Raw genomic sequence first — 21,678 nt, forward strand, 5'->3', positions numbered from 1 at the left:
GGCCCAGGATCATGCCTCGTGCCAGGGAGATGACAGTGGCCAAGTCACTGCCATCCTGGAGAGGAGAGTCTGTCTGGGAAGATGCACCAAGGAGCAATGACGTGAGCAGAGGAGAGGGGACAGGGGACAGGCCCAGGCAGGGCTCAGGGGGTGCGGGGAATAGCAAAGCACTTGGAGGGAGGCAGGTCGGGTTCCAGTCGGGTTCTGCAACTTACTGCTCCTGTGACCTCAGGCAACGGAGCTTTCACTCGCTCACCTATAAAACAGGATAGTGATATCCTGGCCCACCTGCTGGTCACAGCTCCCGAGGAGAGCAATCGAGATACGTCTTTAGGGGCAGGTAGGAGAGGAAAAGTCTAGCATGGTGCCTGACACAAAGATGGAACTCAGTTAACGCTTGCTCAAGCTTAGGATCAAGGCACTGTCTGAGTCCTTATGGAGCCGAGGCATGGATGTGACATAGCGACAACCAAGCTCGAACGTTTTGGAGCCACCTTTACCCAGCCCGTGAGTACGCAGGGTGAGGTGGTCCGGGTGTAAGTGGAAAGAAGTGACATCCAGTAGAAAGGAGCCGGCAGCCCTGGAGTCCAGGGTCCGCCACACCAGCTTAAGCTCTGCAAACCTCAGTCTCTTTATCAACTACAGGGCCTCCCTCTGCCCACGGGGGCTGGCGACAGCCCTCTCACACCCCATGAGCCCAAGTGGTACCTTGCCTGAGGATCAGGAAAAGCTGCCCAGGCCTCACTTTTCATACCATGTGCTGGAGGAGTGGCACCCCTATGTCACCTGTGATGGCTATGATGTCAATATGCCACCTAGAGCTGGGCAGGGGAATTGACCTGGCAACCCCTCCAGCTGCAAGCCCAGACAGTTGGCTCCTCAAAGACCCCCCAGGAGCACGGGCCCTCCCCTCACCTTGGTAAGGACTCCCCATGCGGGTCCATCCCACTGAAGATCAGGATGCAAGGCAGGCCCTCCAGCTCCAGGTACGTCTGAGGCCTCCACTCCGCATCCTCAATTTTCTGCCACATCTGGAGATGATTAAAAAGAAAGAAAAGCCCTAAGACGCCTGACTTCCCAGCCAGGCCAGCTCTAGAGGAATCTCTGTGTCCTCCTACTGATTGAAAGCCCTTCCAATGCCTCATTTGATTTTTTTTTTCTTCTTTTTTAGGGCCGCATCTGTGGCCTATGGAAGGTCCCAGGCAAGGGGTCAAATCAGAGCTACAGCTGCCGGCCTACACCACAGCCACAGCCACACCGGATCTGAGTCATGTCTGCCACCTGCAGCACAGCTCACGGCAACGCTGGATCCTGTAACTCCCTGGTCGAGGCCAGGGATCAAACCTGCATCCCATGGATACTAGTTAGGTTCTTAACCCTCTGAGCCACAATGGGAGGGCATCTCATTTGATTTTTATCAAATGTATCCTGCAAATAAGCACAGCCTCAGCCTCACCACTGGAATCCCAGCCACAGAGAACACTGCCTGGCACCTATCCGCTGTTCAAGAACTATCTGCCGGCTGCCCGATTCTCTGGGAGAAAGTGTATATATCTCCCCTGTCTAATATCCTGTACTATGCTTTTTTCACTGGGGGGCTGTGGCTTTGCAGTTCCTACGCAATTATTTTTTCAATACACTTCTCTAACCCTTTTGCATCTTTGGTCCCCTGTAGGTTTAGTAAGAAGCAACTATGGGCCAGGCACGGTGCTACTGTGGGGGCTGAGATGTGTGGTGTGGTTCTGTCTTTTACTGCTGGGGAAGGAGCCAGAAGACGGGCAGGGCAAACTGAACCTGCCCCAGGCTGCAGGAGAGGGAGGGGGCAGAGAGGGAAGGGAGGCTTCTGAAAAGAAGAAAAGACTCTGAGTTGAATGCTGCAGGCGGACAGGCATTAGCTAAACACACAAGAAGGAGAAATGAGCCCCCAGGGAGAAATCAAAGCAGGCTACAGCCCACGAGTTCCAGCAAGGCAGCGCGTTTGAGGGAACAGCGTTTATAAGTCATGGGGTTTAGCTGGACTGGGAGATGCAGAGGGGGACATGGCAAAAGAGGGGGCTGGAGGGGCGGCCAGGTGTGCAGAGGCCATGCTGGACTGTGATCTTAAAGGGTCTGTCTCCACTGCCACCCCCCCGCCCTCCCAGGAGTCCGTCCCCAGCCCATGCCCACCTTGAGCTGCTTCAAGAAGTGCTTCCCGATGGAGATGCCAGAGCTGGGGTTGCCCAGGATGATCTCGAAGTGCTCCTCCAGGGCCAGCCGCGCCCGCACGTGGGCCAGCCGCTCGTAGGCCACGGCTGCCAGCGGTGAGCAGGGCACCCGCAGCAGGACCATGAGCCCGTGGCCGCAGGGGCACTGCTTCGGGGCGTTGAGGAGGTTCTGGGTGATCTCCAGCGTCTCCACGGACGTATAGCTCTTCATGTGCGAGAGGCCGCTCACGGCCATCAGCGCGGCCGCGTAGTGCTGCACGAGAACAAAGGTCCTGATCACCGCGCTGTGCAGGCGGGGGAACCTGCAAGGAACAGAGAGACCACGCCGTGACCCGGGGCTGCGGCCCCCGAGGACGCCCAGAGCACGGAGGGAGCAGAAGGCCTGCCCCGACAAAGGCGTCCCCAAGACACCTGCCGTCTCAGCCACAGGCCACTCCCAGATGGCACCTGCTGAAGACGGGTGTGTGGAACCTGACAGCGAAGCCCTTCTTAGACGTCACGTCACACACGGCTTTGCCATTGCCAGCCAGGAAGCCGAAGCAAACGTTTAATCTACCGTTGCTGCTGGAGCACAGTAGCTGCTCAATAAATATTTGCTCCGTGCACGGGTGTAGGAGTAAAAGAAATGCCTTATCATCAGCTGAATCTCTGGTTCCTGGAGTTGGGCAATTTGCCCCGGGTTCCCACGGGAAATAAGAGAACCAGCAGTAATCTGCACGTAAGTGCAGCGACCACAAACCCCAGATTTGGGGGGACCAACCTAAAAGCACATGATTCCTTTCAAGTAAATGTGGCATTTGTAACATATATAAGAAAAGCGTCTGAGAACCAAAGAATAAAGCCTAGGAAGGGAGAAATGATTAAAACATACATACAGGAAATGGTATAATATAAATATGAATTACAAACTAAAGCAACCTCTAAAATAGCATGACAAAGAGTTAAGAGCGAACAAAAAAGGAGGAGCAGGAGGGGAGAATAAAATCATAAAAAAATAATCCCAAAGAAGGCAGGAAAGGGGGACCACAGAACACATGGGACAACAGAAAACAAACAGCAAAATGGCAGATTTAGACCCAACTGTGTTAATTACCACATTAATAGTAAATGATCTAAACACCTTAATTAAAGGGCAGAGATTGTCAGATTCAACAAAGACCCAACTATAAGCTGCCTATAAGAAACGAACTTTAAAAATAAAGACACAAGTAGTTTAAATGTAAAAATCTGGAAAATTGTAAACTCTGCTGTGAGCTATGGTGTGGGTTGCCGACAGAGCTCGGATCCTGCGTTGCTGTGGCTCTGGTGTAGGCCAGCGGCTCCGCTTAGACCCCTAGCCTGGGAACCTCCATATGCCGTGGGAAGAGGCCCTAGAAAAGGCAAAAAGACAACAACAACAACAACAAAAGTTTCTTTCTGTCCCTTCATAATTATTCCTTCTTATCCCTCTCTCACTAGAGGTTTGTTTGTTTTCTAGAGTCTTCTAAATGAAACTATACAATGTGTACTCTTTTTTATCTGGTTTCTTTCACTCAGCATAGTTATGTTGAGATTCATCCACGTCATTACAGGTATCAGTAGTTCATTCTTTTTTACTGCTGCATAGTATTCTAAAGTAGGATACTATTATATGACCATCACAGTTTCTCTGTTTATTTACTGGTTAATGGGAATTTAGGTTGTTTTTTAGTTTGGGCTATTACAAATAAAGCTACTGTGAAAATTCGCGTACAAGGCTTTGTGTCAGCTATGCCTTCATTTGTCTGGGGCAGACACCTGCTAGTGGAATGGCTGGGTTAGGTGGTGGATTTACGTTTAACTTTTTTGTTTAACTTAAATAAACCATCAAGTTATTTTTCCAAGGCGGCGTGTCATTTTACATTCCTACCAGTAGTGTACGAGAGTTTTGGTCGTGTCACACCCTTACCAGCATTTGGTGTGGTCAGTCTTTTTAATTTAAGTCATTTGCTAATAGATATAAAGTGGTATTTTATAGCTTTAATTTGCGTTTCTCCAACTGCTAATAATGTTGAGCATCTTTTCACCTCTTTATTTACCATTTATATATCATCTTTGGTGAAGTGCTTCTTAATGGATTGTCATTATGAAATGACCCAGAGAATATTATTCTTTTTTTTTTTTTTTTCGTCTTTTTGCCTTTTCTAGGGCCGCTCCTGCTGCATGTAGAGGTTTCCAGGCTAGGAGTCGAATGGAGCTGTAGCCACCAGCCCACACCAGAGCCACAGCAACGAGGGATCCGAGCCCCATCTGTGACCCACACCACAGCTCACAGCAACGCCGGATCCTTAACCCACGGAGTGAGGCCAGGGATCGAACCCGCAACCTCATGGTTCCTAGTCGGATTCGTTAACCCCTGCGCCACAACAGGAACTCCAGAAGGAAACTTTTATTCATCATCTTAATTGTGGTGAAGAGTCTGCCAGTGTTTACAGATGTCAAAATTCCTCACGTTGAACGTGTTAAATATGTAGCGTTTACGGTGTATTAGTCATTCTTCATTAAAGTTCTTGTTTTTAAAAAATGAAAAGCACGAGGGAGGTAGGCACTCGCTCCAGGGAGGCAGGTGCCCAGCTCCAAATAGCACCCATGGGGCAGGTGTAGAAAGGGGCCTGCCCCTAAGCCTTTGTACTTGAGCCTGGCCCCCCCAGGAAGGCAGCTCTGCAGAGACCATATTGGAATAAAAATGGGAGTTGTTAAATGTCTAAATTGTTAAAGTTCTAACAGGCTTGTGTCATATTTGTGGTCCCTTGAGCAGATTTCCCAGCCGTATGTTGGGGTCTGTGTATGACACGTGGGGAACCAACAGGCTGGCTGTATGAGTGGTGGCAAGAGACAATAACCAAGTCTCTCTCCTTCCATCCAAGTCAGCTGTTTCTTTTTCTTTTTTTTTTTTTTCCTTTGCATGATTTTTGCTTTTTCCATTATAGTTGGTTTACAGCATTCTGTCAATTTTCTACTGTACAGCGTTCTGTCAATTTTCACCTGTACAGTCACTCACTCTCTCTCTCACACACACACACACACACACACACACAAAGCTTCAAGAGAGCTTTACAGACAGATGATTCCTAGAAAAGGCAGCATGGTGTGGTGGAAAGAATATCAAACCCGGCTGTCGCCCAGGCTGCCACAAATAGATGTGTGACCTTGGGCAAATCACCTCCCCTTTCTGCTCCTCGCTTCCCACAATTATAAATGAGGTAGCTGGGCTAAAGGATTCCTACGAGCTCCCACGGTTCTCCCTACCTCAACACTTCAGGGTTAGATTCTCTCTTCTCAGCCAGTGAGATGTACCTTTCATCTCTGTGCAACACTAGTAATTTTTTTTTGGGGGGGGGGCCTTTTCAGGGCCGCACCCACAGCATATGGAGGTTCCCAAGCTAGGGGTCCAATTGGAGCTGTAACCGCCTGCCTACACCACAGCAACGCAGAATCTGAGCCGCGTCTGTGACCTACACCACAGCCCACGGCAACACCAGATCCTTAACCCACTGAGCAGGGCCAAGGATCGAACCTGCAACCTCATGGTTCCTTGCCAGGTTCATTAACTACTGTGCCACGACGGGAACTCCAACACTCGCAATTTAGCAGAAGGGGAGGTAGAGAAGGAAGATGGTGGTGATGGTGACAGTGACAGGGATGGAGATGATGGTGACGATGACAACGACGGTGGTGATGGCAGCAGTGGTGGTGAGGGCAGCAGCTAACACGATGGTGCAATGTGTGCCACCAGAGCCGGGTACCACTCTCAATGCTTTCTATGCATTGATTCATTCAATCCTGCTAACGTCCCTAGGAGGGGGGTGTTATTTATCCCTAAAGAGGACTGAAAATTATTCCTAAAGCTTTTTTCCACTGATAAGTGACAAACCCCAGACTCAAAGGCAGGGGTATGACTTCGGAGCCTGAGCTCTCGGCGCACAGGGGTTCCTGACCCGGCATGCGTTCCTTATTTCATGAAACTCCCACGGGAAGCCACCAGGAAACTGGGTTTGTTCAACAGATGAAGGTACAGAAGCTCAGAGAGGTTCGATGATTTGCCTAAAGGGAAAACCAACAAAGAGGAGAGCCAGGACACATGGTCCTACAGGCAGTCCGTCCTTCCACTAGCCGTGCGATGTTTTGTTTTTGTTTTTGTTTTGCTTTTTAAGGCTGCACCTGAGGCATGTGGAAGTTTCCAGGCTGGGGGTCAAATTGGAGCTGCAGCTGCTGACCTACACCACAGCCCCAGCAACATGGGATCTGAGCCATGCCTGCAACCTACACCACAGTTCATGGCAACACCAGGTCCCTGACCCACCGAACAAGGCCAGGGATTAAACTCACATCCTCATGGACACTAGTTGGATTCATTTCCACTGCTCCACAACGGGAACTCCTAGCTGTGTGATCTTGCTCTGTTTGGCTGAATGGGTCTACTGTTTTGGAGTCAAGGGACCAGCATTTGGTCTGGATTCACTACAAACCACCCCCCCCCCACATAACTTTGGGCAAGTGACCTAACCGAGTCCCTGCTTCTTTCTCTGTGGAATGGGGAGAACTGTGTCTCCTAGCTCCCTGTGCCACTGTGAAGATTCTATCAGGCCATAACTGTAGATACTGGCCCAACACCTGCGGCTCATTAAACATGCAACCCATGTTTGCTGCCTGAGAAGCTGGGGAGCCAGACAGAGAAGCAGAGGCAGAGCAAAGGCCAGTTCTCCCAGCATCGGTATAAAATCTGGGAAGGCATCTTTCCTCAGCAAGGTTATGAGAGCTCAGGCTTCAATCTGTGAGTGACAAGTGGCCTGACTCAACCCCTCAGCATCACAGAGCTAAAAAGCTTTTGTTTCCCAAAATGCATGCTGGGAACATCCCATGAGATGCTGGAGATGCTGCAGGCCCCGGCTCCTGGAGATTAATAGCAGACGGCCCATCCCAGGCTCTGAGAACTCTATGGGAAAAGAATCTTTTGTGAAAGGTAACGTTTATCAAACACGTATGACCGTGGAACCCCTTCTGGAATAACAGCCATTAGTGTGGAGCAGTACAGCCTGGAACACCGCTTGGCAAGTACATCTTATTTATTTATTTATTTTCGTCTTTTTAGGGCCGCACCCGTGGCATATGGAGTTCCCAGGCTAGGGGTGGAATCGGAGCGACAGCTGCCGGCCTACACCACGGCCACAGCAACTCGGGATTCGAGCCACATCTGCAACCTACACCACGGTTCATGGCAACGCCGGATCCTTAGAACCCACTGAGCAGAGCCAGGGATCGAACCTGTATCCTCATGGATACTAACTGGGTTCTTTACTGCTGAGCCATGATGGGAACTCCCTACAAGTCTAATTTAAAACCCCGTTGGCACGTGAGAAAAATGAGGTGCTGTGAGGGGAGATGGCAGAGCCCAGTTCACCACTGACAATGAGCAGCAGCTCGTTGTTGTTCTTTTTGTTTTGCATTAGACAGCCTGTAAAACTTGGCCTAGTTTTACACGTATAAATTGTGTGGATGCGGGTCCTTAACCTCCCTGAGACTCAGTTGCATCATCTGTAAAATGGCAGGTTTGGTAGTTCTCCTCGGGAGTCTGCTGGGATAGGGTTGAAAAGCTAAGCCGGGAAGTTCCCATCGTGGCTCAGCAGAAACGAATCTGATCCTGTGTCCATGAGGATGCAGGTTTGATCCCTGGCTTCGCTCACTGGGTTAAAGATCCGGCGTCGCCGTGAGCTGTGGTGAGGGCTGTAGATGCAGCTTGGATCTAGCGTGGCTGTGGCTGTGATGTAGGCCGGTGGCTGCAGCTCCGATTCGACCCCTAGCCTGGGAACTTCCATATGCTGAAGCTGCGGCCCTCAGAAGATAAAAAAAAGTAAGCCATAGAGTCGCACTGACTCTGGGTGCACACCCAGTTCTGTCACTTGCTGGACGTGTGGCCTGGGAAAGTCATGGGGTCTCTGAGTCTCAGTTTATTTGCAAATGGGAACAATACCAAGGCTCGGAGAGGTCAGGAGAACGAAGGAAGACGATGAGAGGAAGGCTCCTGGAGAAAGGCACACAATGAGCACCTGAAAGATGCCACGCCGAGGGAGTGAGACAAAGCCCACTGTGACAGCCACGCTCCTCCCTCACGCCCTTTGGTGTCTCACGGCCCGTTTTCCTGCCCCTGTGACCCTCAGACGTGCAAGGCCACCTGCCAGCATCTTTCCCCTCATTCTCAGCTGCAGAATTTTCTGGAGCCACAGCACAACATCACTAGCCCCAAATGCAAGATAAGAAGTAAACGAAGGTCCCTTTGGCAGAGGGGCTGAGTCACCCAAGAAGGCAGGGAGGTGAGCCCCTGGGGTGCACATGCCTCACCTCGCCCTTGACTCCTGAGCGTTTTGAGTGACTTCAAGACAGGTGGGAAGTTCCCGTCGTGGCTCAGCGGGTAACGGACCCAATTAGCATCCATGAGGAGGCAGGTTCGATCCCTGGCCTCGCTCAGTGGGTTAAGGATCCGTTGTTGCTCTGAGCTGTGGTGTAGGTTGCAGAGGCAGCTCGGATCCCTGGTTGCTGTGGCTGTGGCGTACACCGGCAGCTACAGCTCCAACTGGGCCACTCGCCTGGGAACCTCCATATGCCGCAGGTATGGCCCTAAAAAGACAAAACAAGAAAAAAAAAAAAGGGCAGATGGGTACCTCTTCCCCAGGGCAGTGACCATGGCCTCAAAAGAGCTGTCGTATCTGAGCAAGGGCAGGCTGTGTCCAGAGAGGGTGGATTCGATGAACTCCGACAGCCCGAAGTACTTCTTGTTCTCAGGATACAAGTCCACTCCCTAAAACAGAGAGGCACACGGGTCACGCAAACATCGCACTTGCGGGGGGCTGAGGATCACGTGACAGGGGCACGGGGGACCTGGATGGACATTTTGGTCTGCAGGGTACTGACTCTGCAGTCCCTGGATGACACACATAAATGCCTTTCCTCAGTGGACCCGGAGCAGAGAGCGCGCCTGCGTAAAGCCTGGGGCCTCCTGCCAAGACTTTTCCATTCACTTGACCCCAGGGCCTTTGCCAAGAAGAAAATCAGCCTCATCTTTCTTTTTTTTTTTAAACCCACAACTTGCTTTGTGAAACCTGCTTCTTTCCAACAGGTTCAGCTGGTTTTAGAGAAAGGCCAATCAACTCGTTTGCCCTCAACTGAAATCAGCAGAAAGGTACCGATCTAATCAATTTTACTCCCCGTGATAGAAAATTCCTCCCCAACTAACCCCGGAGCCTATCAAACCTCAGAGCACAGCAACATTGGGGGAAGTTGCTAAAATTGCACACGCATGAACTTTACCCCATGAAGCATAGCGGTTAAGCGGGAAGGCCAGGGAGTTGGCTGTCCTGGGTCATATCCTGGTTCTAGAACTTTCTAGCGGCAGGACTTTGGGCAAGTGGCTTCACTCCTCCCCTCTGTCTCATTTTCCCCATAGATAAGTCCGAAATCATCCGAGCAGCTGCATCTTCTATGAGTTCATCGGGTGACACACTTAGAACGGTGCCTGCGGGCTCACCATAAGCACTACCTAAAAATAGCTGCTGTTGCCACCTCTGATTCTCCATCAGCTGGACAGGAGTGTCAGCACCTTCAGAAGTTCCCTGGGTGACTCTGAGACACTCCCCCAAATCCAGAACATGAGGTCTACGATCTGCTTGTGTAATTAGCCAGAATCCAACCACTCCGATTTCTCAACCAACCAGAAATTACTGTTGTCTTCTCTTTTGATTTGAAAATGGCAAGTGACAAGCGGAAACAACTTTCGCCAGGTTTTGTGGCTGTGTGTTCAGTTTGAGGAAGGAGATTCTGACCCTTGCTGCCGAAGGAGGCAGGGAGGGGAAAAACAGGGCTTCTAGACAAACTTCGAGTCACCCCGACTCTACGCCCACATCCCCACAGCCCTGGAGGCTCTACGTGCAACGCCAGCAGCGCAAGTGTTTGGAACGCAAACTTCTGTCACCAGAGAAACAATGAACCAACTGTGTTTCATTGCCTCGAATGTTCTACGATAGGAAGCCAACCAATGCATTGCAGGAAGGTTTCCAAAAATCAGGAAGGGCTTAAATCTTACCATACACGGAGTCAAAGATCTCAAGGGCTGGAACCCACTGACCCCCAATTTGGCAAGTCAGTCAAATCTTTTTTTATTTTTTATTTTCTTTTTAGGGCCGCACCTGCGGCTCATGGAAGTTCCCAGGCCAGGGGTTGAATTGGCATTACTGTTGCCGGCCTACACCACAGCTACAGCCACGCTGGATCCGAGCCGCATCTGCGAGCTACACCACAGCTCACGGCAGCGCCGGATCCTTAACCCGCTGAGCGGGGCCAGGGATCGAACCTGCGTCCTTGTGGATATCAGGCGGGTGCATTACTGCTGAGCCACGACGGGAACTTCCTAGCCCGTCAGATCTTTGCTGAACAGAATCTCTCCCAGCGCAAGGTCACGGCTACTCCGGGCCCAGCAGCCCAGGGGCACTCACGTTACTGTAGGAGGCAGGCCAGTGGATCTCGTTGTAAGGGCTGATGAGGGTGTGTTGCGTCTGCAGCGCGTACGGGAAGGAGGTCACGTGGAGCGTCACGATGTTGGGCGCTTCCTTCACCTCTTTGCAGTTGAGCAATCTGTCCACCAGCCCCACGGACGGGTCGCTTTGCGAATAGAGGTTGTGGACAGCACTACTGAGGGAGGAAAGGGGGAGAAAGAAGAAGCCGTGAGTGGAATGCCAGGCCCCGTGCCGCGACTTTACCAGGATGGAGCAGGAGGATACCCTGATCGCAAGCCCGCCACCTCTGCCGACGATCAGAGCTTACGGTTCTGCCTACGACGAGGAAAATGAAATTTTGAAAAATGACGGCACTTCTGGGACCTGCCCAGGAGTCCCCTGATACACATCCAAAGTGTGGCGGGGGAACCGTATTTATAGAAGATCACCTGCAAGCTCCATCACCCACCTGCGCATTTAGCCGAGGGATGCTCAGCCTGGGGGTGGCCCCCTCTGCCGGGGCACCTGCCTCCTTCGACTCTTTTCCCTAAAGTCCTACAGACCCCAACATGATCCAAAGAGGACGTGAACGGGTAAATCTGACACTAAATTTAAAAGTTTAGGGGAGTTCCCTGGTGGCTCAGATGGTTAAGATCTGGTGTTGCCACTGCTGCGGCACGGGTTCGATCCCTGGCCCGGGAACGTCTGCGTGCTGTGGGCACAGCCAAAAAACAAACAAAAAAGAAGCAAACGAATCTGAAAAAGAATGAATGCGTGTATGTGGATAACTGAATCCGTTTGCTGTACAGCAGGAATCATCACGACACTGTAAATCAACTGTAATAAAAAAACAAAAGTGAAAACAATAAAAATACGGTCTCGGGAAAAAAAAACTTTCAAAAAATGGGAAAAAAATCAAATAAATAAATAAATAAAAGTATAAGACCAGGAATGGGAAGCATTTCCACAAGGGACCGAAGAGACAAGCACATCTCAGCCTCTGTCTGTGGGACAGTGGCCTGGGCCTTCTCTCCTGTAAATCTAGGGGAGATTTAAAAAAAAAAAAAAAAAAAAAAAAAAAAAAATCAGTGCTTTACCTTTGGATGACAGGCAGCCAGTCTGCGAAAACGACTCCCCAAACAAACATTCACAACGCAGCTTTTTAGGTAATTCGGGCTGTTCAAATTCCTTCATGCCCATTCACAGATGCTAGATTATAAGCCCTGTGTATAGGTGAACTTGAAGGCGCTGCCGGCCAGCCCTGAGTTCCCGAAGCTGCGCTAAAGCAAAGCCTTCCTCACATCCGACTTGTGATCTGCCTTCCCTTCTCACCCCCACCAGCGGCAGCATCTAAACACACATCCCTGGGCTTCCTGTTACCGCTCAGTGGTAATGAACCCAACTAGGATCCATGAAGACGTGGGTTCCGTCCCTGGCCTCGCTCAGTGGATGAAGGATCTGGCATTGCCGTGAGCTGTGGTGTAGGTCGAAGACACGGCTCAGATCCCATGTTGCTGTGGCGGTGGTGTAGGCCAGCAGCTGCAGCTCCAATTCGACCCCTAGCCTGGGAACCTCCATATGCTGTGGATGTGGCCCTAAAAAGAAAAAAAAAAAAAGAAAAAAGAAAAAAGAAAAAAGAAACCCAAGGCCATGGAGTCTCATGGAGGTGACTAATCCCTATAAACACCCAGGCACCCTGCCAGACGCCTTCTGAAATTCATCCAGATTTGTGTTTGAATTGAGTAAGTAAAATCACCCCTGGGAAAGGCAGCAGCTGTGACCAACGGTGTCCAGAGCCAAGGAGGCTCCACCAGGAAGGGGCCTGGGCCAAGCACTCCCATCAGGATCCCTTCCTGGCACCTGTCACTGTGTCCCCAATGCCCTCCCCCCAAGTCCTGCGACCTTCCCGTTTCCATTTCCCTTCCCCGCCTCCAGAAGCTGCTCCAGGGTCTGAAATATACCTGCCTCCAAGTGCCCAGCTCGCCACATCATTTAGCTTTTAAAGACTTGGACCCGCACTCCTGAGTATTACCCAGAGGCATTCATTCCCAAAAGGGGACTGTCAGCCGCGCCCTGTGCCCGAGCCAGTCTCACCTCACGAGATCCCAGTGGGCGTGGTCGTGGATGAGGACAAAGAGGGTGTGCGGATTCTGAAAGGAGTTTTGCAGGAAGACCTTGAACTTGGTCTGCGCCTCGGCATCCAGCTTCAGCACATACTGCTCCACCCTCTGCTTGGTCACGTGCTCCTTTTCCAAGCCGAGCTCCAGCAGGACCCCTGCAAACACCAACGCCACACTGTTGCCAGTTTTTCACTTGCTAATAGACCTTCGAGGAGCCTCTCGCACATGGCAGGCTCCGAGCTGGCCCCGGAGGCTACAGGGACACAGATTTCACGCGTGAGTTGGAGATGCCAGGTCCTGTGTGCATGGCTGTCCTGCCACTGCCAGCGGCAGCGGCGAGGTCCAGAGGCGGGCCTGCCCCCAGCATGGTGTGCACACAGCAGCCCGCCCAGGGGCACAGCCAGGCTGGCTTCAGGACACAGCGATCCCAGGAGGCAGAAGAACGAACAAGCGAGGTGGAGGATAGATTAGTGGAAATTACGGATGCAGGACAAAAAAGAGAAAAAAAGATTGAAAACAAATGAAGAGAGGCTCAGAGAACTCTGGGACAACGTGAAACACACCAACATCCATATTATAGGGGTGCCAGAAGGAGAAGAGAGAGAGAAGGGACAGAAAAAATATTCCACGAGATAATAGCCGAAAACTTCCCTAACATGGGGAAGGAACCACTCACTCAAATCCAGGAAGCACAATGAGTACCATATACAACAAACCCAAGGAGGAATACTCTGCTGTACAACAAAGTGACTCAGTTATACATATACCCACGTCCATTCTCTTTCGGATGCTTTTCCCGTATAGATGATCACAGGATTGGGTAGTTCCCTGTGCTGTACAGCAGGTCCCCGGTGGCCAGTTGTTCCATGTATCTCAGTGTGTGTGTGCCAATCCCAAACCCCCAGTCCATCTCTCCCCCACCTGCCCCCTTTGGGGGCCGTATAGCTGACTCTGTATGTTTTATGTTTAATCCCCTCGAAAGCACAGGAAAAATACATTCACTTGAAAGCAGTTATCAGGACCCAGTTCACTGACTTGAGTAGGACAAAGGGAAAAATTCAAGTCATGTGTTACCTTTAGCAGATTATAAAATCGTGGACAAGCCCTTTCCTCTGAGGGTCCGTTTCAGGAGCTACGGAATGGGGGGGGCAACACCTGCCCCCGCTACTCGAAAAGCAAAGACGGTGTTAGAAACCAAATCTGCACGTATGCAGATCAGAGCTTCTCCACGCAGACACCACGCTTGGCCCCAAAAGGCTCGTACCTGAATGCCAGACGTGGAAGAGCGTCTGCTGGTAGGTGACTTCTGAGGGTGGAATACAAATCAGAAAGTCCACCTTCTCGAAGGATCCTAAGTCCAGGTTCTGGGTGCTGGAATCCGCAATTGAACACACGTGGGAGAGGAGCTTCTGGGCCACGGCCAGCTGGAAGGGCCGGATGCGGTGACCCTCCAGATGGGAACCTGGAAGCAGAGCCCCTTAAAGGTGACAGGCACTCGCGAGCAGACAGCTACAGCCCCTGGAGCCCTGCTAGGGACCCAAGCCGTGGGCCCCCATCCGGTGCACAAAGAGATGAGGGAATGGGGATAACACCAATATCTTCTGAGCACCTGCTCCAGGCGACACGCCTCGACGGGCATGTCACTCCCCTTTCCCGAGTTAAAACTAAGAGGATGAACAGCCCTGGGGGAGCAAGAGGCAGCGACCTACTCCCACCTGGAGGGGACCAGGATGGCCTCCTGGGAGCTGATGCTGAGACTGGGTTCTCTGCAAGAGGGGGAGAACATCACAGCTCTTCAGGGACTTAAATGAAAAAATATTTCAATGATGCCTTGATAAACTGGAGAACAACACAGAATCATGCCATCTCAGCAAAAGTGTACACAGGGACATTTCAGGGTAAAAGGGGAAAGACTGGAAATACAATGAGGAGTTCCTGTTGGGGCTCGGCAGGAATGAGCCCGACGAGTACCCATGAGGATGTGGTTCGATCCCTGGCCTCACTCAGTGGGTTAAGGATCTGGCGTTGCCATGAGCTGCGGTGAAGGTTGGCGGCTCGGCTTGGATCTGGCGTTGCTGTGTGGTGGCATAGGCCAGCTGATTCAACCCCTAACCCGGGAACTTCCATATGCCCTGGGTGTGGCCCTAAAAAAAGAAAAAAAAGAAAAGAAGTATGTTAAAACAAAAATTAAAAAAATACGATGAGATATCAGGTCTACTTTGATGCCCTGCCCGCTGGATGTGTCTCTTCCCTTGCTTCCTTTTAGCTCTGGGGGGGACCCCCGGATGCTGCCTCACCAGCCCAGACCCTGGCCACTGGCCCCCTGGTGTCACTCACTTGTGCACGCTGGTGCCCCACCGACATCCAGGGGGGCTGATTTGGTGACAGAGGAGGCAGTGAGTGATGAAGAACTATGGCCTTGATTCTCCTGATGAAATTTGTCCAGCAAAATGTCAATGTCGCCCTCTGTTCAAAAGAGAACAAGAGAAATGGGTTTTCCATCTCAGTGCAGGTCAGCAAGCACGCAGGGAACACCTGCCCCGCACCAGGAACCCCAGGCCCCCGACACTTGTGCACGCTGGTGCCCCACCAGCATCCTGCACAAGAAGTCCCCGGCCGAGGGGCAGATGTGCTACAGGAACGTATATTATGAGCCATGAGGTGCTGGACAGAAGGAAGTGCAAGATGCCAAAGGTCAGAGGTGGGGGTTCTGAGCCCAGCCGGGAGAAGGAGGGGCCCGCAAAGGCTTCTGGGAGGAACAGGGTGAATCTTGAAGGATGAGTAACCAGGAAAAGAAGGGAGAAGGAGACTTAAGGCAGAGAACACACATCTCCACTGAGAAGCTTCAGGCAGTTCAGAGGGGGAGGTGGGAGCAGACCGGCGTGGTGACCAGGAGGGGGGGCGAAGACCAGGCACGAGGCTCTCGTGCGCCCCCCAAAGTCAGAAACCGAAAAGCCCCCACCTAGAGGAACCACAGCCAGAGCAGAGAACAGCCCGCCAGAGACATCACCACCCCCACCCCACCCCGCAGAACTGCCCAAGGCACAGAAAGGTACAAGTCCGGGCAGCCGCAGCAGGGCACGAGGGATGGGCTCCGGGGTGGGGGGCTCCCCCTTCGTCTCTTTATTTCTGTCCCAGCCACGAGCAAATGTGCACCTGTCTCGCCACAAGCCTACCTGGACAGAGGGTGCTAAAGAAAGCTCCCAGCGAGTCCACCTTCCCCGTAACCAGCTCATAATTGACTTCTTTCTGGTACTCGGCTGGGGTGAGGAGGCTCTCAGAAAGAATCCGGGCTTGGTATTTTCCTGGAAAACAGACCATGACTTTGGAGGGCCCTTTGCTTAGAAGGAGCACACGAGCTGCTCCGGGGCAGGGCCTTAGCCTGCTTCTCTCTCCCCCTCCCTCCCCCTCCCTCCCCCAAGCTCGGCACCAGCCCTTGGCTAAGAGCAGGGCTCCACGCTGGGGAGTACTGGTACACACCAGCCTGGCCCAGTTTAATCGTCGGGATAATAAGAGGGACCAGCCAGAGGACTGGCTTTGGAGCCTGGCTCGGTCCCCACGTAACAAGCTGTGTAACCTAGGGTGACCCCCCCCTTCCTCGTCTGGAACGCGTGTACCGTCTAGTTCACAGGACGGCTGAAAGGATGTTCAGGCCAACGCCAGAAAGAGCAGATCCATGAGTGCTATGCGAGAGTGTTAAGAATGACGTTTTAAAGTGGGTTTTGTTTTCTGTTTTCTGGGTTTTTGTTTTTGTTTTTGTTTTTGTCTTTTTAGGGAAGCACCTGCGGCATAGGGAGGTTCCCAGGCTAGGGGTTGAATTGGAGCTATAGCCGCCAGCCTACACCACAGCCACAGCAACTCGGGATCCAAGCCACATCTGCAACCTACACCACAGCTCACGGCAACACCGGATCCTTACCCCACCGAGTGAGGCCTGGGATCAAACCCGCGTCCTCCTGGATGCTAGCCAGACTCGTTTCTGCTGAGCCACAGCAGGAACTCTGATGTTTTAACGGCTTGACTAAGAGTCTTACCTAGGTTGGGAACTCTGTTTGCATCCCTGATTTTTTTAATCAAGAAAGACTTAAGGATGTTCCTTTTAACTAACAAGATGAAGCTGGAATGAGGCATTCGCAGTGCTCTGTCAGAATGAACGCGAGGGGTCGCTGTGCGGGATGACAACATAACAGGTACACAAAGGACCCACCCGACCCGCACGTAGCCGTTGCTCAGTACACCTGATCTCTTCCAAGGAGCTGCTCTCTACTTCCCGTCATCCACCTGCAACCACGGCACGCCCTGGGCTGCTTCATCATTGACGACTATGCCGCTTTCATCACCTCGTTTATTAGAATTAGTCAAGTGGCTCATTAACCCACCTGACGCAGTAAGGGCATTCTTTTTTATCTCCACCAGGCAGTTGAAGAAACTGAGGACCAGAGTCATTAAGCCACTGATCGGCAAGTGCAGCGGGGACCCATGTTTTCCCTGGGTCCATCCAGATGCCAAACCTGCTCATCTCTCTAGAGAGACCGGAACCACTCACCTCCTATTCCAGCAGGGCTGGGATTTTTGCTTAGCGCACGACTCCGGGCACCCCGGGGGCTACCGAGCACTAACGGCAGTGCTAACCAGCGCTGCTGCAAACGCTGGGCCACAAGAGGTGACAGGGCGGCTCTGTGGGGAGCAACGCGGCTGCCTTTGCAGCAGCTCAGAGCGGGGACCCGGCCTCACCGGTGACGGCGATGCAGGAGTCGATGGCGGGGCTCCGGCAGGCGCAGATGATCACCACGTAGTTGGTCTTGGCCAGCTTGCCCTCGATGAGCAGCCGGAACATCTCGGAGAGGCCCTCGGCCAGGGAGTAGGCGCACTCGATGACATGCACGCTGTTGTTGCAGGAGCTGGCGGCCAGGCCGGCCAGCCAGGGCAGCTGTGCCGAGGTCACGGGCGCCACGGCGCTGGGCGTGGGCGGGAAGGGCTGGGGGGGCGCCTGCTGGTACTGCCGGATCTCCGTCAGGTGCGACTCGCGCCAGGAGCGCAGGAAGATCTGCTCCAGGTCCTCCATCAGGGGCACCTGATCGGCTGCTGGCAACGACAAGGCCGGCGGAAGGGGCTTCAGTGCCTGCCCCTCGCGGCAGCGGGACACCAACACCACGGGGGCAGTTCTGGGGAAATGCGTGTAAACGGATGTTCAAACAACAGGATGGAAATGATGAGCGTTAGACGGCATTACAGACAGCTGGGAAACACGGGGAGGTGACAAAAGGTGCCAGATCTCACCAGCCTAACAGAACCGTGACGATGTTTGTGTATCTCTCAGTCTTTTTATCTCCACGTGCAGGTTTTAAGTAGCTATAATCACTGCGGGCAGACGCCTTCAAGACCTGTCTGCTCTCCCTACCATCACGCCACAATCACGTTCCCATGGTGTTCACGGTTTCATACACAGCGTGGTTAATGGCCGTGTGACATCTCATGACGTGGAGGCGCCATCACTGACCCAGCCACGTGGATCTGTCCGCTGACCCTTGCATGCCTTCCGGATAAAGCCCCTTCATAACTACTTCTGCAATGTACAGCTTTCTCTAGAGGACGTAACTTCCTGAGCTTAAATTCTCAAAACTGGCCTCACGGAGCCAACTAATGGCATGTCATCAGACTGTTTCCAGGGGGCTAAAGGTGTCACCTGCCGTGACAGTAACGACACACAATACCATTGGTTCCACTGCGCCCTTAGCTCCACTGGGTATCATCATTTAATGGAGAAACACATGACTTGTTTGATTTGTGCCTCTTTGAGGACTAGTGAGATTGAGTATTTTCAACATTTGTTCCGACAGGCACTTTCTGGTTTAAATACCCAAATGCTATCCTCGGATGAGCTGGAGGGAAGGGCGCTACCCTTTGACTTAGAAGACATGTTCCTGGAAGTTCCCAATGTGGCTCGGTGGTAACGAACCTGACGAGTATCCGTAAGGATGCGCATTCGCTCCCCGGCCTCCCTTAGTAGGTTAAGGATCCGGCGTTGCCGTGAGCTGTGGTGTAGGTCAGACACAGCTCAGATCCTGCGTTGCTGTGGCTGTGGTGCAGGCCAGGAGCTGCAGCTCCGATTTGACCTATTGCCTGGGACCTTCCAAATGCCTCAGGGGTGGCCCTAAAAAAAAAGAAAAGAAAGAAAACGTGTTTCCAAGCAGCTTCACCCCGCACCAGTGTGGGGCCTTGAGCTATCTTAGGATACAGTTTTCTGATCTGAAAAAAAATGAGGAGCATACCACCTACTCATGGGGCTGTGCCAAGATGCGATGAGAGAAGCTGTTCTATCTCCCATCTTTGGAGCCCGCAATCCCTTCCAGAGCCACCGACACCCAGCGAAGCTCCTAGGAGAGCCGTCTACACTCGCCATGGCTGTTTCCTCACCCCCACCCTCTCTAATAACCCATTCCAGTATGATCGTTGTCCCCACCCACCCAGGGTGCCGGTGGCTTCCACATGCCGAAACCCAAGGATCAAGAGGCAGTCTGCGCTCAACTCTCAGCCGCTAACCCAGGGCACTGGTCCCAGCCCCTGAAATGCTTTGTTTCACTGGCTTCTGATTCAGTACGTCTCTGCTCCTTCAGAGTACACTGGCTGAGCGCCAGCTGTACGTTACAGATGCTGGTGGTGGACACAGCTGACCCAGGGCCACGTTCCCGAACTCCCGCCATCTCCTCGAGGGCAGAGCCTTTGTTTCATGCCTGCTCTATCTCTGCACCTAGAATGCCAGGGGAGTCATCTCTGAATGCTCGCTGTAGATGCCAACCTACTTGAAGGCCTCTGGGTGGCCCCTCGGGGTGGGGACAACCGCAGGGACTTGGCAACAGAATCGTCTCCACCGGGGCTCGCCGTGAGGGTCCGTGGTCAAGGCTAGTGCGTTTCCTGCCTCGGGCGAGTCTTCCACCAGTGGTTCCCGCGAAAGGGGAGGGAGGCTCACCCAGCTGGACGAGGTAGTAGACGGTCAGCAGGAGCTGCGTCTCCTCTGAGATGGGCTGCACGGTGGAGGCGCCGTACTGCTCGTAGGCCCTGGAGATGGACTGGGAGTTCTGGTAGCAGGTGTACAGGAGGGGGCTCACGACGACGTCGTTCAGGTTCCCGCACAGGTAAGGGAAGTTCCCGTGGCCTGGATGAGTGGCAACAGCCTCCATTTGGCAACTGGCCTTGGGCACAACGCCTGGCCCCCAGGCGTGGGGAGCTCTAAATTCGGGGCAGTGAAAACACCGCAGGCCGGCTGCACCTGGGGTAACTCAAGGGCTCCTTTTTAGGAAAACCTTGAACTTAAAGCCTTTGCTGATCTGTGCACCTGCTTGGACAGGGGCTGTAGCATTTGCTTGTTCATTTAGTCCAACCCCTAATCGTATTGCTGGGCGAGATAAAGCTCAGAGAGAATCACCACAGCCGAGGTGGCGTTTGGTCCTGCGGTAACAGGGAAAGCAGTCAGGGAAACACAGGCATTATTACAAAGCGGGGTGTGGCTTCAATGGAGGGGTGGTGGCAGGAAGAGCCGTGGACGAGAGGAACAAAGAGATGGTCTCTCTCTGAGATCGTTAGCTGCTGGACACAGGTCCGCTGGACCCCCAGCCTGAGTCCTCTGAGGCACCCGGCTCAGCAGGTGCAGGCACTGCCCCGCCCGTCCACCCACCAAGTGTTACCTTGCTGTCCTCCCACCACTGTGCTCTCAGGGGCCACCGTGGACACCCCACGGCCAAGTGAAGCAAATCTGTAACATCACTGAAGGTTGTAAATGAACTTGACTGCAGTTACCCAGGAGGGCCCATGGGATGACTGGCCCTGCTTCACGCCCAGTTCAAAACCCAGGTGTGCATCCTTCTTCCAGACTTCCCTGTCCATTCTTGGGTTTTCAGGATAAAGAAAGGAGTGCCGGAGCTCCCGTCGGGGCGCATTGGAAAGGAATTTGACTAGGAACCGTGAGGTTGAGGGTTCGATCCCTGGCCTCGCTCAGTGGGTTAAGAATCTGGCGTTGCTGTGAGCTGTGGTGTAGGTCTTAGACGCGGCTCAGATCCTGCATTGCTGTGGCTGTGGTGCAGGCTGGCGGCTGTAGCTCCAATTGGACCCCTAGCCTGGGAACCTCCATATGCCACAGGTGCGGCCGTAAAAAAGGGGCCAAAAAAGAAAAGAAAAAGAAAGGAATGCCTTCTCCTATTTAATGATCATGAAGCTATACCTCTTCCACTTTCCGACCGCCCTCTCTCTTCTAGTCCTGCAAACTCGACACCAAATCCAGTGTTGACTTATTGAAGAAGGACCTGATGCGTGTAGTGTGTGTGTGTGTGCGTGTGTGTGCGTGTGTGTGTGTGTCCATGCCAGCACATGATACCAGCTCTTAGCGCCATCACCAAACAAGTCCTGCCGAATCCTCACATTTCAAGGGCTCCCTCTTCCTTCGGAAGGGACTTCCTTCGTTGGGCCACAAACCGACACTCATGAGCACACATGAGCCCACAGACACAGCACCCAGATCGAATCTGGTCTTGTTTCATGCTTCCGCCTGGTGACCATGGCTATCTTTGCCCAACCAATGTCAGATTTCACAGTCTACAAACACCAGTGGCCACAGGACATCCTGCCAGGCCGGGGTTCTGATAAATCAGCAGGAAGCTGAGGGCCCATCTCTCACCCGTGGTGCTCAGCACGGGAGCCCAGCGGGCTGAGGGAGAGGCTGATTGAAAGAACAGATGAGGCTGGGTGACGAGTTTGGGGTTAGTCGATGCCAACTATGCCATTTAGAATGGAGAAGCCGGGAGGTCCTACTGTACAGCACAGGGCACTCTTGGGACAGGACAGGACGGAAGAGAG

General features: G+C 52.7%; 1 protein-coding gene across 5 annotated transcripts in view; it reads right to left on the reverse strand.

The window, feature by feature from the left end:
- Window positions 1-21,678, reverse strand: part of GREB1 (growth regulation by estrogen in breast cancer 1) — a 134,614-nt gene that overhangs the window by 25,775 nt on the left and 87,161 nt on the right. For 3 of the 5 annotated variants that reach the window (XM_021087828.1, XM_021087827.1, XM_021087830.1), the window contains exons 10-19: window positions 19,799-19,984; window positions 17,563-17,913; window positions 16,005-16,133; window positions 15,166-15,294; window positions 14,093-14,290; window positions 12,803-12,983; window positions 10,709-10,904; window positions 8,882-9,018; window positions 2,167-2,506; window positions 916-1,031 (exon numbers count right to left, since the gene is read on the reverse strand). In XM_021087828.1, coding sequence (XP_020943487.1) covers window positions 916-1,031; window positions 2,167-2,506; window positions 8,882-9,018; window positions 10,709-10,904; window positions 12,803-12,983; window positions 14,093-14,290; window positions 15,166-15,294; window positions 16,005-16,133; window positions 17,563-17,913; window positions 19,799-19,984 — 1,963 coding nt within the window. The remainder of the gene's footprint in view (window positions 1-915; window positions 1,032-2,166; window positions 2,507-8,881; window positions 9,019-10,708; window positions 10,905-12,802; window positions 12,984-14,092; window positions 14,291-15,165; window positions 15,295-16,004; window positions 16,134-17,562; window positions 17,914-19,798; window positions 19,985-21,678) is intronic. The other 2 variants (XR_002342858.1, XM_021087829.1) reach the window with 2 other exon arrangements.

Source organism: Sus scrofa, chromosome 3 (assembly GCF_000003025.6).
Source record: "Sus scrofa isolate TJ Tabasco breed Duroc chromosome 3, Sscrofa11.1, whole genome shotgun sequence".
NCBI classification, from domain to species: domain Eukaryota; kingdom Metazoa; phylum Chordata; class Mammalia; order Artiodactyla; family Suidae; genus Sus; species Sus scrofa.